The sequence below is a fragment of the Quercus robur genome, chromosome 2 (genome assembly GCF_932294415.1).
Source record: "Quercus robur chromosome 2, dhQueRobu3.1, whole genome shotgun sequence".
Lineage (NCBI taxonomy): Eukaryota > Viridiplantae > Streptophyta > Magnoliopsida > Fagales > Fagaceae > Quercus > Quercus robur.
The window spans coordinates 17,793,408-17,809,171 of NC_065535.1; the positions used below are offsets into that span (position 1 = coordinate 17,793,408).

A 15,764-nucleotide genomic window follows, 5' to 3' on the forward strand; every position below is an offset into this window, starting at 1 on the left:
TTTATTTAAGGGTAGTTTTGTAAACTTATACATTTTTATAAAGCAGATAAGGCAATAAATGATATTCTCTTAAAAATTTTGACTTTTCAAACAGGACAAACAAATTGGGAAGGAGGGAGTATTGTTTATAATCTTATCTTCCTCGTGCTCTCTGTCCAAGTTTCAATTTTGACTTTACTCTCTCTTATGAATGTTATTTTTAAGTGTTGGGTAATTGATCTGGGTCTCAAGCACAGCTTTTGGGATTTAGGAATTTTGAGATTTTGTGTTTTGTTCTTGCTTTGGAATTTTAGTCTAAGGCACTGGGTTTCTCACTATGAGCTGTTTCTAGTTTTCTATTTATAGTTTCTGGTCTTAATGTTGAATGATTATTTTTGTAATGCTATTTTGATTTTGTGTGGTGTTGTTGTGTATTTTGAATTTAAGCCTTCTCTTTTTGAGGTTTTGGCTCATCTAAATTATTGTTTTGCTTCAACCCCTTTGAATTTGCTGAATTTTTTTTTGAATTTATGGAGATGTGTGTTCCTAGATTTGTTCATGTTCAAGATCATCTGGGTTTTATTTTTTGGTTTTTAATTCTCCTTTATTTTTTTCATTAAAATTGATAATAAAAAAAAATTATTCAGATGCTGACATGGCATTTATTATTATTATTTTAGTAGCAATTTCAGCTTTAATTGTGCCAACTAAGCACATTATTTGCCATGGAGGTAATTTCTGTTAGTAAGTTAACCGTAGGGATCAAATTAATTGCAAATTGAAAATAATAAGGACTAAATTGACTACTATCAAAATGTAGGGACCAAAATAATGTTTCCGCCTTATATATAAACAGGGTAACTAACCGATCATATGTATATAACAAAAAAAAAAAGAGTTCAACGGTTGATATTATTGGGGAAAAAAAAAGTCAATGAACAGTGCGAAGTGAACAAACCAAAAACACTGTAGTTTTAAGCATTCAAACTTTTTATTTTGACCCATAAAGAATTAAGACCTTAATAATTGTGAAAATATTGTGAAAATTTGTTGTGTTATTATATATAAGGGCAACTACTTGCTCATATGTATATAACAAAAAAAAAAAAAAAAAGTCCAACGACCACTATTATTGGAAAAAAAAAAGCCAGTGAAGAGTGCGAAATGAAAAAACCAAAAATACTATAGCAGAGCTACTGTGGCTTTAAGCATTCATGCTTTTTAACGTTTTTAGATTTTATATGTATCACAAAACATAGATATAAATCATTTACTTTTTAAAGTACGTAGAGATTTACATTAATAAAAAGAGACATTAATTTTAAGGATTTTGATAATTATGTCATAAAAAGTTAATTTCATTCGTATAAATATTTATTTTACTATAATAGTTTTTTAGTACCTATTTGCTAAAGGCAATATATCCACGGACTAAAACTTCTAAGAATGATAATGAGTATTGTGGGGCCCAATAATTTATGGGTCAGGTCCATTTGCTCGTGGGAAGTCCAAGGGCCTAAGCCAAAGACAGCTACGGCCCAAGCTCAATAACATAAAGCCCAAATGGCTCGGAGATGTTGCCGAGGACAGTTCGGTCCTTGGCAGACCCAAAATTCCACCAAAAAAGAGGGGCAAAAACGGTATAGGACCAGACTGGAAAGGAGATCTAAAATATCTCGGGAAAGCTGCCCTCATTACCCTTCCCAGACAAGACTCTACATCCAGCAGAGCCAGATTCTTCGGCTTTATCAACCATCCCCAACAATTCTAGGATTAGACTGACGGGACAAATATCAGTCTCGTAAGAGTTGACCCTACACGTGGACGAAGGATAGCAAACGTAGGCTAGTATAAAAGAGAAAGTAAGTAATCTGGATAAGGGGGGGGGGAACATTGGACGAAAAACCAAGGACTCCCATCCTACCTCGAGGAGAAAGACTCCATGGGCGTAAACCACTTAAAGAAGTGTGCATACCACCAAAAAATCACCGCCGGACAACCGGAGGAAGACCTTAATGATCCTCGGACTAAGTCCGAGGAGTCCAACACCTCCGGATGTAATGCTAGAGGGCTTAAATGTTCAAATCCAACTCTTATTTTTTACATGAATTCCTCTAAAAACAGGACCGGACCATCGCCCCGTGATCAAAGGCAAGCCTTTCAAGCCCACTCTCTACAAATCATATTGTGAGGGATCTTTCATGTACGAGCCCAACATCATTATTGGGCCATCAAGAAAATCGTGTCCCTACAATTGGCGCCGTCTGTGGGGAAGGCTAGCGTGTTGGCGCGGCTGGCGGTGGAGTCAAGGCTATATCTAGCAGAGGTCCGCGAAGTTTCCTCCATCTCCGGCGATATGCAGTTATTGCTTCGACATAAACTTCCGTTAGGGGCTACGCCCTGCAGTGCCGATGGCGCGGGTAACTCTAGGGGCTTCCGGTCTCAAGCCGACTCTCCCCACCCTGGTCTAGGGGCTAACCTTCGAAAAATAAATAAATACAGAGAAAAAACTACTTAAAATTACAAGTTTTGGACAGAACCAAGGCCTTGCATGGTCCTCGGACTCAAGCCTATGGGGAAACCAAGTACTCAAAAGTTTTGGACAGAACCAAGGCCTTGCATGGTCCTCGGACCCAGGCCTATGGGGAAACCAAGTACACAAAGTTTTGGACAGAACCAAGGCCTTGCATGGTCCTCGGACCCAGGCCTATGGGGAAACCAAGTACACAAAAAGTTTTGGATAGAACCAAGGCCTTGCATGGTCCTCGGACTCAAGCCTATGGGGAAACCAAGTACACAAAAAGTTTTGGACAGAACCAAGGCCTTGCATGGTCCTCGGACTCAAGCCTATGGGGAAACCAAGTACACAAAAAGTTTTGGACAGAACCAAGGCCTTGCATGGTCCTCGGACTCAAGCCTCTGGGAAAACCAAGTACTTATAACGAAAAACTACATTACAAGGACCGATGCAATATTGAGCAATATGTCGCCTGAAAAGCGATCGGGGTTCCCAACTGCTCAGTCAACTCCTCGGATGGGTTATTTCGAGATTATCATTCTCGGACAATATTTTCGCACTTATTACAGAACGTTCAACCGTTATCTCGGTTAGTTTCCTAAGTTTAACTTACTATGAATTGTTATCATTATGCATGGTAGTGTCGGTAAATTAGAATTAGTTGGATTGTGTTTCAAGGGTTTTTGCTCTAAATATTGCTGAGGAGAAACACACACATGAAGCACACCCATTCACAAAGTAGTGTTGCAAAAGAATAGTATTCAAAACAAGTAAATAAATTTCCCTTTTTACTAAAACAAAGAAATAGTACAGCGTACATTGAAAAGCTGGAATCAGCTTATGTCAGAGCTCACTACATAATTGAAAAGAAAGATACAAGAGAATAAGATAAAGCCGAGGAGGCAACAAAGAAAAGAGGTTGGCTACTGCCTCAAGACCTTGCTCTTCTTCAATGCTTTTACATGCCCATAGTTCAGGCAGTAAAAGAACCCAGCTTAGGGCTTGCACCGTCGAAGAAAAGGTGCAGAGAGAAAACCCAACTTGAGCCTCACATCGCCGAAGGAAAGGCGCAGGGAGCCGGAAGTTGAAGAGCCTTCACCAAAAATTTGCCTGCAATAAGGCAGAGGCGATGATGGCGGAGAATCTTTCTTCTGACACACCAAAATTCGGGCATGAACAGAACTTGCTTCGGATTTTGACTAAAAGAGGGAGAAACACCCTTTCCCCTCTGCCGAAACGGAATATTCTCTTGAATTTATGCCTCCTTTACCCGTACCTCACTACTTTGAGTCTCAGGAGGACACGGCGCCTCTGTGGCGGAAAGAGTTCCTTTTCCTCAACCCTCGCCTCAGACATGATATACTAAGGGAGGAAACTGAAGGACTTGTGCGAAGGTAAAACACATTTCTCTCCTATTTATTTAAAAAGGTAAGGTGGTGGCATTTAATTCTCGCAACGTCCCAAGGAACGCTACAGACAAAATGACTCTGGCTCAATTTCCAACGCCACCTGCAACCATGAGATTAAAGGAGCCTCGTAAAGGCACACCTCGAACACTGGAACGCCAAAAAGTACCGCGTGACCAAAGAATACATAAATATCTCTTAACTTGTGGGCCTAGTGAATTCGCGGCCCAGGCCCGTTCTGCATGGGGGGCCCAGGGACTATGGCCCACGCCGAGGAATAGCCGTTTCCAAGGACAATCTCCTGCTCGGCACCTCGTGAAATACCTGAGGAAAGGAAAAAAAGTTTTGGACAGAACCAAGGCCTTGCATGGTCCTCGGACTCAAGCCTATGGGGAAACCAAGTACACAAAAAAGTTTTGGACAGAACCAAGACCTTGCATGGTCCTCGGACTCAAGCCTATGGGGAAACCAAGTACACAAAAAAGTTTTGGACAGAACCAAGGCCTTGTATGGTCCTCGGACTCAAGCCTATGGGGAAACCAAGTACACAAAAAAGTTTTGGACAGAACCAAGGCCTTGCATGGTCCTCGGACTCAAGCCTATGGGGAAACCAAGTACACAAAAAAGTTTTGGACAGAACCAAAGCCTTGCATGGTCCTCGGACTCAAGCCTATGGGGAAACCAAGTACACAAAAAAGTTTCGGACAGAACCAAGGCTTTGCATGGTCCTCGGACTCAAGCCTATGGGGAAACCAAGTACACAAAAAAGTTTTGGACAGAACCAAGGCTTTGCATGGTCCTCGGACTCAGCCTATGGGGAAACCAAGTACTCAAAAATTTTTGAACAGAACCAAGGCCTTGCATGGTCCTCGGACTCAAGCCTATTGAGATGCTAATTACTCGGATGGGGAAAGTCCTCGGCTCAAATACTGTAAAATGTTAAGGCCAATGAAAGCGTTAGGATGATGGCGAGACGCCCCACTATTTGGTAGCCTAAGGGGGCTGTTCATTTTTGCGGGTGATATGTCCTCGGATGACTACTTACTACACCGCATAAAGCATCCAGTTCTAATCTTGGCGTTGTTTTGGGTAAGTATCGTTATTCACAGGTAAGCATTGTTGTGTCAAACAATTCTATTAAAGTTATAGTGATATCTTTTCGTTATCAAGCATTTTGGCCTTAGTTATCATTGGTTCAAATGCTATATTATTATGCCGAGCAGTGCTTGCAAATTTGTAAAAATATAGAAACAAAACATGCGAAGTAAAATAACAACAATTTTTATTAATATAAAAAATTATTACAACGTACAAAGAGGGGCTTAAACAAGCCTATACAAAAAGTGAACTGCCGAAGCAACAATAACCTCCGCAATACAGATAAGTAAACAGTCAGGTGTCTTTTAAACTTGTCTTCATAGTCTCTCCAATCTCTGCCTCAGTATTGCTCATGTTGAGAGAAGAACCTGCTTTAGGAAAAAATGAAGGAGAAGGAAGAAGAGGATGGAGGAGATGAATGAGGAAGATGGAGGACATGAGTAAAAGAAGGAGGAGAAGAAGAGGGAAGAGATGAAAAGAAAGAGAAAGGAGCAAAAGAGGGAGAAGGAAAAGCACCAGGATGGACCTGGTGGTGGAAAGAAGAAGAAAGAGAGACTAAGGGAGGCGCCAGTGAACGAAGAGAGGAAGAAGCAGGGGCACTTAGTCCCTACCCCAGTCCTGACTCCTAACACACTGGTGCCGTGTTATATATGCTCGTGAGAGAGCGGGTGGTACTGATGATGTGCTTCCTTGGCTCAGTCATGCCGAAAGTGTGACGTGGCGAGTCCCTGCTTCGGATTTTGGCTAAAAGGAATGCGAGGTAAATCTTGAGTCTCCGCCATCCCTGCCCTGACCGAGCCATTTCGAGCTTCGTTATAACATGGTGTTTCTGGGAGGGGAATGGTTTCTTCATTGCTTAATACTACGGTGAGTATATTTCAGGCTAAGATATAACCGGAGAGCAAAAGTAAACTCCGGAAGGAATCTAAGGGTTTCAAATTTTGTGGGGATTAAAGGGATTCATCTGTGGGAGAAACAACTCTTGTTTCTTCTCTTTATATAGGGGACGAAGAGGAGAGTACTTAATGTGTGCAGATCTCCAAGGAGATCTGCAAACATGAATACGCCCGTTTCATTCCCCCACGCCATCAAAAACCGTTGAATCTGGGAGGTCTCGTAAAAGGAAGATATTAAAGACATGCTTCGGATAACCAAACGGCATAAACGCATCGTGCGTAAATTGAGGGAAACGTCTTGTAGACCGGCACATTCCCTGGGGAGGTGAAGAGTCGTCAGCGTCGGTCAAGGGCTGAATTAAATGAGCCATGATAAAGGCTCGGTATTACCAAAACCCCCCTCTCCAACCATGAAGTCGGACAGCAGGGTTTTGAGGGGCTATTGTGGGGCCCAATAATTTATGGGTCAGGTCCATTTGCTCGTGGGAAGTCCAAGGGCCCAAGCCAAAGACAGCTACTGCCCAAGCTCAATAACATAAAGCCCAAATGGCCCGGAGATGTTGCCGAGGACAGTTCGGTCCTCGGCAGACCCAAAATTCCACCAAAAAAGAGGGGCAAAAACGGTATAGGACTAGACTGGAAAGGAGATCTAAAATATCTCGAGAAAGCTGCCCTCATTACCCTTCCCAGACAAGACTCTACATCCAGCAGAGCCGGATTCTTCGGCTTTATCAACCATCCCCAACAATTCTAGGATTAGATTGACGGGACAAATATCAGTCTCGTAAAAGTTGACCCTACACGTGGACGAAGGATAGCAAACGTAGGCTAATATAAAAGAGAAAGTAAGTAATCTGGATAAGGGGGGGGAACATTGGACGAAAAACCAAGGACTCCCATCCTACCTCGAGGAGAAAGACTCCATGGGCGTAAACCACTTAAAGAAGTGTGCATACCACCAAAAAATCACCGTCGGACAACCGGAGGAAGACCTTAATGATCCTCGGACTTAGTCCGAGGAGTCCAACACCTCCGGATGTAATGCTAGAGGGCTTAAATGTTCAAATCCAACTCTTATTTTTTACATGAATTCCTCTAAAAACAGGACCGGACCATCGCCCCGTGATCAAAGGCAAACCTTTCAAGCCCACTCTCTACAAATCGTATTGTGAGGGATCTTTCATGTACGAGCCCAACATCATTATTGGGCCATCAAGAAAATCGTGTCCCTACAAGTATCATCATCTTTCAACCATAAACAACTAAGTTTTGTTAAGAATATATATATATATATATATATATATATATACACATATGAAGAATCATATATGACATAGTTGCTATTTTCAAAAATATTAAGGGAAAAATTACTTGATTTTAAATTTTAAGAAGGAATTGTAAACTACCCCATACATAAAGGATGAAAATTGTTTTTTTCCAAAGTTTTTGTGTGTAAAACTATGTTTTTACTTAAAATTGTGTGCAAAGAAAAAAATGTAAAAAGTCAAACCAAAGAAAATTGTATGTGAAACAGTGAATTTTGGCTCAAAAAAGCTTACTAAACCAGAAAAAATTTATAAAAACACAACAGAATGGCACAACATTTTCATAATACTTTTATAATTTTGTTAATTTTATTTTGACTTGTAAAGAATTGATAGCTCAACAGTTTTGAAAATATTGTGATGACAATAAAATGTCTTAACATTTTCACAAAAAAAAAATGTTACATCTACAACATTTTCACAACAAATTATAAGTAGTAGGTTGTTATAGGTTATTATTGGTTGGCAAAAAAATAGTTTCATTGGTAGGTTTAAATTAGAACCAATAACAATTTGCCACCTATGATTTGTTATGAAAGGGTTGTGAAAAATACTGTAGATGTAGCACTTCTTTTGTCACAACACTTTTATTTTTAGTTGTAGTTGGTTCCAGTATGATATTTTATTATTTTATTTTGACTTATAAGGAATTCACATCTCAACAATTGTGAATTGTGCCAATTTGTTGTGTTAATATTTTATTATAATGTGAAACAATGCAAATTGGACAAACCAAAAATAATGTAGCACATCTACTGCAGCTTTATGCATTCACCAAAAAAAAAAAAAAAAAGGCTAGTGAAACAGTGAAAATTGAACAAACCAAAACTATTGTGGCGAAGCTATTGTAATTTTTCCCATTCACTTTTTTTTATATATAGAAATATACATTGTACCTACAATGTAAATTTCTATTGTAAACACATAAAAATTGGTAAATGTTGTACACATTTGCAAAATTTGTATGATATTTATCTTCTTTTTTTGTTGCAAATGTATATAATATTTGTCACTTTTTGTGCATATACAATATAAGCTTATATTACAAAGTATAAAGTAAACATGTAAAGATCTTTAAAAAAAACAAAAACAAACTCAAACCAAACTGGCGAACTTGAAGGAAAAAAAAAAAAGAAAAAAAAAAAGAAGAAGGAAAAAGGGCAACTCACTAAACCAAAATTACTGTTCATGAGCCTACTAGCTCTTTTTATATAGAGAGAAGAGATATTAGTAGATAGTAGAAGTTTCTTTAGGATTTGCCCGTCCCTAAACCCAAAACCTAACCTTAATCCAGCCTCATGGAAGATTTTTCCCAACATTTTCCCCATCTCACCCTTCCACCCCACCAAGAGTCATTTCAAGGCCGGTTTGACCATCCAAATCTTCCTTTGGGTGTACACCCACTTCTTCCCTACCGTGATATCACACACAGAGTCCGTGATGCTGAAAACCTATACTTAATTTTTAAAATTTTCAGTGAATTTCACATCAACCCCTATAGATTTTTATTATGGTCTTAGGCATTGGATATGGAACTCGCTCACATTAATGTCTTATCAATCCATATATATTGATGTTCAAGCTAATGTTGTGCAACCTGGTTTTGCACCTTTTGACTATATATAGCAACGTCTTTTTTGGATAAGTGATATGTTTCTAAATAGGTGACATGTATATATGCTTATGGATAGGTGATAAACAAACAGGTAGCTAGTTCTGTATAGGAAAAAAAAAATTAAAAAAATTATAGTGGCATTTTTAGGACTCTTAGTGGTGTTTTATGAATGCCACTATAGACCTAGTTTTTTGCAAGGACCTATACTATAGGTCTTTAACCCAAAAAAAAAAAAAAAACCCAACTAAATGCCACCATAAGTCCTATACTATAGGTCTTACAAGGGCATATACTATAGGTCCTATACTATGGGTCTATTTAAAAAAAAGAAAATGAAATGGGCCTATAACAACATTTTAAAAACGCCACTATAGGTTTATATATATATATATATATATATTTTATATGGCTATAGTAGCGTTTTAAAATGTGACTATAGGTTTATACCCTATAGTGGCATTCCAAATGCTACTATAGGTCAAATTTTAAATTTTATTTTATTGGCTATAATGGCGTTTAAAAATGTCACGATAGGTCTATACCCTATAGTAGTGTTTGAAACGCTATTATAGGTCTAAAAAAAAATTATTAGCTATAGTGGCATTTATGAAATGCTGTTATAGTTGATTTAAAAAAAAAAAAATGCTATAGCAGCGTTTTATAAATGCCATTATAGGTTTATGGTCACGATACAATAGTGAAGTTCATAACCGCCATTATAGAAAATGCCACTATAGCCTAAAAGGACCTATAATGGCAATTTTAGGACTTGTGGTGGAGTTTCACGAACGCCACTATAGGTCCTTTTTTTGTATTAACTACGCTCGTCCTGCCCTTCATTATAGGTCCATATATCCAATGCCTATAGGTTTTTATAGCCTGTTTGCATCTCTATATATGGTCAGAAATTCGACCATCTACATCTGTGTATTTACCAATGAAGGCGTAGGCAAAATACTTCAGAACTATGCTATTCAATCATCCGAATGAGATACCTCATCTAGAGGTGTAGAAGTACATTATTTGTGTTTCACAGATTTTGAATACGTTTTTAATTCATAGATTTGGCTATTTTACATGTTTACAATATAAATTTATATTGTAATTAAACACATAAAAATTGATAAATGTTGCTCACATTTGCAAAATTTGTACAATATTTATTTATTTTTTTGCAAATATATATAATATTTTCCACTTTTTGTGCATATACAATATAAGCTTATATTACAGAGTACAAAGTAAACATGTAAAGATCCTTAAAATAAAAAACAAAAAGCCAAAAACAAACTCAAACCAAACTGGCAAACTTGAAGGAAAAAAAAAAAAAAAGGAAAAAGGAAAAAGGCAACACACTAAACCAAAATTATTGTTCATGAGCCTATTTGCTTTTTTTTTTTTTTTTATTTTTTATTTATTTTTTATTTTTTTATATATATATATATATAAAGAAGAGATATTAGTAGATAGTAGAAGTTTGTTTAGAAAATTTGCTCGTCTCCAAACCCAAACCCTAACCCAGCTTCATGGAAGATTTTCCCCAACATTTTCCCCATCTCACTCTTCCGCCCCACCAAGAGACATTTTCAGGCTAGCTCGGTTATCCAAATCTTCCTTTGGGGGTACACCCACTTCTTCCCTACCATGATATCGCACACTATGTCTGTGATGTTGAAAACCTATACTTAATTTTTAGATTTTTCAGTGAATTTCACATCAACCCCTATAGATTTTTATTATGGTGTTCAAGCTAATGTTGTGCGACTTGGTTTTGCATCTATATATAGCGGCGTTTTTCTAGATAGGTGATATGTTTTTGGATAGGTAATAAACAAACAAGTAGCTAGTTCTGTCTAGGAAAAAAAAAATTAAAAAAAAAAAATTTATAGTGGCGTTTTTAGGACTTCTAATGACGTTTTACGAACACCACTATGAACCTAGTTTTTTGTAAAGGCCTATACTATAGATCTTAAAAAAAAAAAAACAACCGAATGCCACTATAGGCTCTATACTATAGTTCTTACAAGGGCATATACTACAATTCGTGAACGCCACTATAGGTCCTATACAATAGGCCTTGTAAGGGCATATACTATAGGTCCTATACTATGGGTCTATATATTTTTATTTTAAATGAAATGAGCCTATAGTAGTGTTTAAAAAACGCCACAATAGGTTAATATTTTTTTATAGGTCTATAACCCTATAATGGCATTTCAAATGCTGCTATAGGTCAAATTTTAAAATTTATTTTATTGGCTATAGTGGCATTTTAAAACGCCACCATAGGTCTATATCCTATAGTGGCGTTTGAAACGTTGCTATAGGTATTTTTTTTTATTGGCTATTTAAACACCACTATAGGTCCATACCCTATAGTGGTGTTTATAAAATGCTGCTATAGGCAGAAATTGTTTTATATATAAGCTATAGCAGCATTTTATGAACGTCACTATAGGTCTATTATCACATTAGAATAGTAACGTTTATAATTGTCACTATAGAAAACACCATTATAGCCCAATGGGACCTATAATGGTGATTTTAGGACTCCTAGTGGCGTTTCATGAACACCACTATAGGTCCTTTTTTTGTAATAACTATACTTGTCTTGCCCTTTGTTATAGGCCATCCAATGCCTACAGGTTGTTATAATATGTTTGTGTCTCTATATCTGGTTAGAAATTCGACCATCTACCTCTGTGTATTTACCAATGAAGGCGTAGGCGACATACTTCAGAACTATGCTATTCAAGCGTTCAATCATCTGGATGAGATACCTTATATAGATGTGTGTAGGTACGTTATTTGTGTAGAGGTATGTTTATGCTTACACAGTTAGTTCGAGAATAGAACATCCTTGGAATTTGTGAGGTTTCTGTTTTTGGCAAGCAGATGAATTGATCCCACCATTTTTAGCTTTATCTTTTGGATTTATTTACAAGGTATATTTGTCCTAAGTTTTCAATTTGTCTACATATGAAAATTCACTTCTTCCCCTCTCCCGCTCTCTTCCACTGTCGGCAAAACGTTTTTGTAACCCAAATAATGAAATGTTCCAAGTAATCAAATGGTGTAAGAATGCATGCAGGGCACTAGATTTTCATGGCACTTGTGATGTTAGTATGTTGATGGAGGTTAAAATTGCACTATAGACCTAGTTTTTTTGTGAGGCCTTATACTATAGGTCTTTAAAAAAAAAAAAAAAAAAGCCCAACCAAATGCCACTATAGGTCCTATACTATAGGTCTTACAAGGGTATATACTGTAGGTCCTATACTATGGGTCTATTTAAAAAAAAAAAAGAAAAAAAAAGAAATGAGCTTGTGGCGGTATTTTAAAAATGCCACTATAGGTTAATATTTTTTATAGGTCTATACCCTATAGTTAGGGCTGTCTAGTGGGTAAAAGGCTTGACCAAACCGATTGGGTCTGATCGACTCGAGGCCCAATGGGTGGACTTGAAGTCCTTGGTGGGTCGGATTCGGGTCCCTCTCTCATTTAACCCAAATAGTCGGTTCGAGTAGCAGGTTATTGGGTTAAAAACCCGTAGAACCTGACCCGACCGATGGTTTAAGATTTTTTTAAAAAATGTGGGTTATCTGTAGATCACATGAAGTCTGAAGAAAGGTGTACTGCTGATTGGACTAAAAGCTAAATTGTGGAGTGCTACACGCAAGCCTGCAAGAGGGATGAGACTTAAAGGCTGAAATTTCAAAGCTTCCACGCACAAAAATCTTCATCTGAAGATTTAGAATGCCTCTTTAACTTTCTTTAGCCTTCACTCTCTCTCTCTCTACCCGCCCCAACAGCTAGTTGACTACCCTTCAAATCAAACTCAGATTTGATCTTTCCCATGCCTTAGGTCATGAATCATGGTTTAGGGTTTCAAGACTCTACTCGACTACACTTATCAAAATCAAAATCAGATTTTCCATACTCCTCCTTACTCGGCTCAAACTCAAGGTTGAAACACTCTCAACCCTCATCTCTCTCTCTTATAAATTGGTCTTTTCTGAGTGTTCTCCGTTCTCTCTGCTCTCTAGTCTCTCTAGTGATTTCAAAATCTCTCTTTTTTATTTTGAAACAAACAAATCCCTTTACTCCTTTACATCAAAATCTTTCTAGTTTCTTCACTCCACCGGGTTGCTGGTTGTTGTTGCCGCCACCTCACACCCCCACCTGACACCACTGCCTCACTTTGTTTCCACTTTCCACCATGGGTCTTCTCAGCCTCTTAGACTCGGCTTCCTAGTCTCAGATCAGGTAAAGTTTCTTCCTTTTTCATCCCTCTTTTTCTGTATTTTGTGTTTGTGATGTGGGTTTATCATTTTGTTAGTGCTTTAAGTGTGATTTGTTAGTGCCCTATTTTATTCCTTTTTTGTTTTGTTTTGTTCCTTTTATTCCTTGTTTTGTTCATTTTGTTAGTGCTCTGAGTGTGATTTGATAGTGCCCTGTTTTATTCCTTGTTTTGTTAGTGCTCTGAGTATGATTTGTTAGTGCTCCCTGGGTTTATCATTTTCTTCCTTTGATTCATTATGTTAGTGCTCTGAGTGTGATTTGTATCTGCCTTGTTTTATTCCTTATTTTATTTGTTTTTTTTGTATCTTCACTGTAAAAAAAGAATATGAACCCCTATTTTAACAAGATGAAATCCAAACACATTTTTATTTTCTTATTTGCTTGTTTTATTCTTTGTTTTGTTTTTTCTTTCTATGATCAATATACTTGTATCTTCACTGTAAAAAAAAAAAGAAGATGAACCCCTATTTTAAAAAGATGAAATCCAAACACATTCTTATTTTCTTATCTGATTGAATTTTATTGCTCATTTGTTTGATTCATTTTGCTTTCCTAACTTAAAATTTTGAAATCCTAATTTTATACAGGAGTTGAAAGTTGTTCAAGTAGGTTTTTTGCTTCCTTTTCAAGACTGAATCCCTAATAGCTAAGAGTTCTTTGAGGTATCATTTCTTTCTCTTTTAACTTCTTATTATTGTTTGTGTGTTACTTTTATGGTTGTTTGCTAATGCATAAATTTGATGTCTTTAAGTTATGGAACCTTCAAGTGATGCACCCCCTTCCCAAACAACACCTACTGCCACAGTTGAACCTGTTGCCCAAGCTGTACCTATTGCCACTCCAACTAATGCTGAGGTTCCCCCACTTCCACCTAAAGGTAGAGATAATGTGTGTAATAATAGGAAAAAGTATATTGCTTGGGACCATTTTGAAAAAGTAGATATTGGTGAGGGTCATTTTAAGGCTGTTTGCAATTACTGTCAAAAAACTTATTTAGCTGATAGTAAGTGGCATGGTACTGCTAATTTATTGAATCATACGCCAATTTGTGTTAAAAACTCTAATAGAAAAGACACTTAAAGGGCAACAAACCTTAGCGTTTGAACCCAAAATGGATGGGGAGGAAGGGTTTCAGCTTGTACAAACAGCCTTTACTGTTGAGGCTTCTAGAAAGGCACTCGCTAAAATGGTTATAATAGATGAGTTGCCTTTTAAGTTTGTTGAAGGGTATGGGTTTCAAAGATATGCGACAATCTTACAACCTAAGTTACGAATTAGGGATATCCCATCTCATCAAAGTATGGCTAAGGATGTGGTTGGCATTTATGGTGTTGAGAGAGAGAAACTAAGGGTGGCCTTGAAGGGTCGTAGGGTGTGTCTTACTACGGACACATGGACTAGTATTCAAAATCTGTGTTATATGTCACTTACAAGTCATTTTATTGATGATGATTGGAAGTTGCATAAGAGAATTTTGAATTTTTGTCAAGTTGAAGACCATAAGGGGGAGACTATAGGTAGAAAGATTGAGATGTTTTTGCGTGAGTGGGGTATTAATGGCATATTCACTTTAATAGTGGACAATGCTAACTCAAATGGTGCCACCATTAAGTTTTTGGAAAATGTAACTAAAGATTGGGAGGGGACTGTTTTAGAACATGAGTTCTTACACATGAGATGTTGTGCACATATCCTAAATCTGATTGTGGGGGATGGTATGAGAGAAATTGATGCATCTATTGCTAAGGTGCGTGAAGCTGTGAGGTATGTGAAGTCCACACCAAATAGGAATCAAATTTTTGTGGGTTTTGTGGAGAGATTAGGTATTGAGTCTAAGTCTCTTTTTTGTCTAGATGTACCAACTAGGTGGAACTCTACCTACCTTATGTTAGAAACCGCACAAAAATTTGAGAAAGTGTTCATACGAATGGACTTTGAGGATGATAGTTATTCTTCATACTTTACGAACAAGGAGAATAGTGGTGGTATGGGATCTCCTAGTGGTATTGATTTCCAAAATTGTAGGACATTTGTGGGTTTTTTGAAGCTTTTTTACAATGCCATGAAAAAGTTTTCAGGTTCTTTGTATGTTACTACAAACACCTTTTTTGATGAGATGTTTGTCATTCAAGAGAATATTTCCCATTTAAGTAAATCTTAAAACCACTTTTTGAAAAATATGGCAACTAAAATGGAATCAAAGTTTGATAAATATTGGGGGAAAGGGGATAAAATGAATCATCTCTTGTATGTGGCTGTGGTTCTTGATCCAAGAAAGAAGTTGAGGTTTTTGAAGTTTTATTTTTCTAAAATTTATGGGAATGAAGTGGTTGATGTGATGGTTGAATTGGTGAGGGGTTCCTTTATCAAGTTGTATGATTTTTAATCTCGTGTTGATTCACCAAATGTACAAGTACCAAGTGGGAGTGAGAGGACTCACATAGAAGGTGAGTCAATTGGTTGTTGCGATCCATATACGATGGTAAATTCTATGTTTAACCGTTTCTTGGAGGTTGAGCAGTCCATAGGGTGTAGCAATGAGATTGACAAATATTTGGCTGAAAATTGTGAAAGTAGAAGGGGGGATGTGAAATTTGAGATATTGGGGTGGTGGAAGACCAATTC

General features: G+C 37.4%; 1 protein-coding gene across 1 annotated transcript; it reads left to right on the top strand.

The window, feature by feature from the left end:
- Nucleotides 1-13,892: 13,892 nt before the first annotated feature.
- On the top strand, nt 13,893-15,300 carry LOC126695735 (zinc finger BED domain-containing protein RICESLEEPER 1-like). The gene is made up of 3 exons (XM_050392558.1): nt 13,893-14,142; nt 14,207-14,903; nt 15,006-15,300. The coding sequence occupies exons 1-3, from the start codon at nt 13,893-13,895 to the stop codon at nt 15,298-15,300; spliced, it is 1,242 nt and encodes a 413-aa protein (XP_050248515.1).
- Nucleotides 15,301-15,764: the final 464 nt, after the last annotated feature.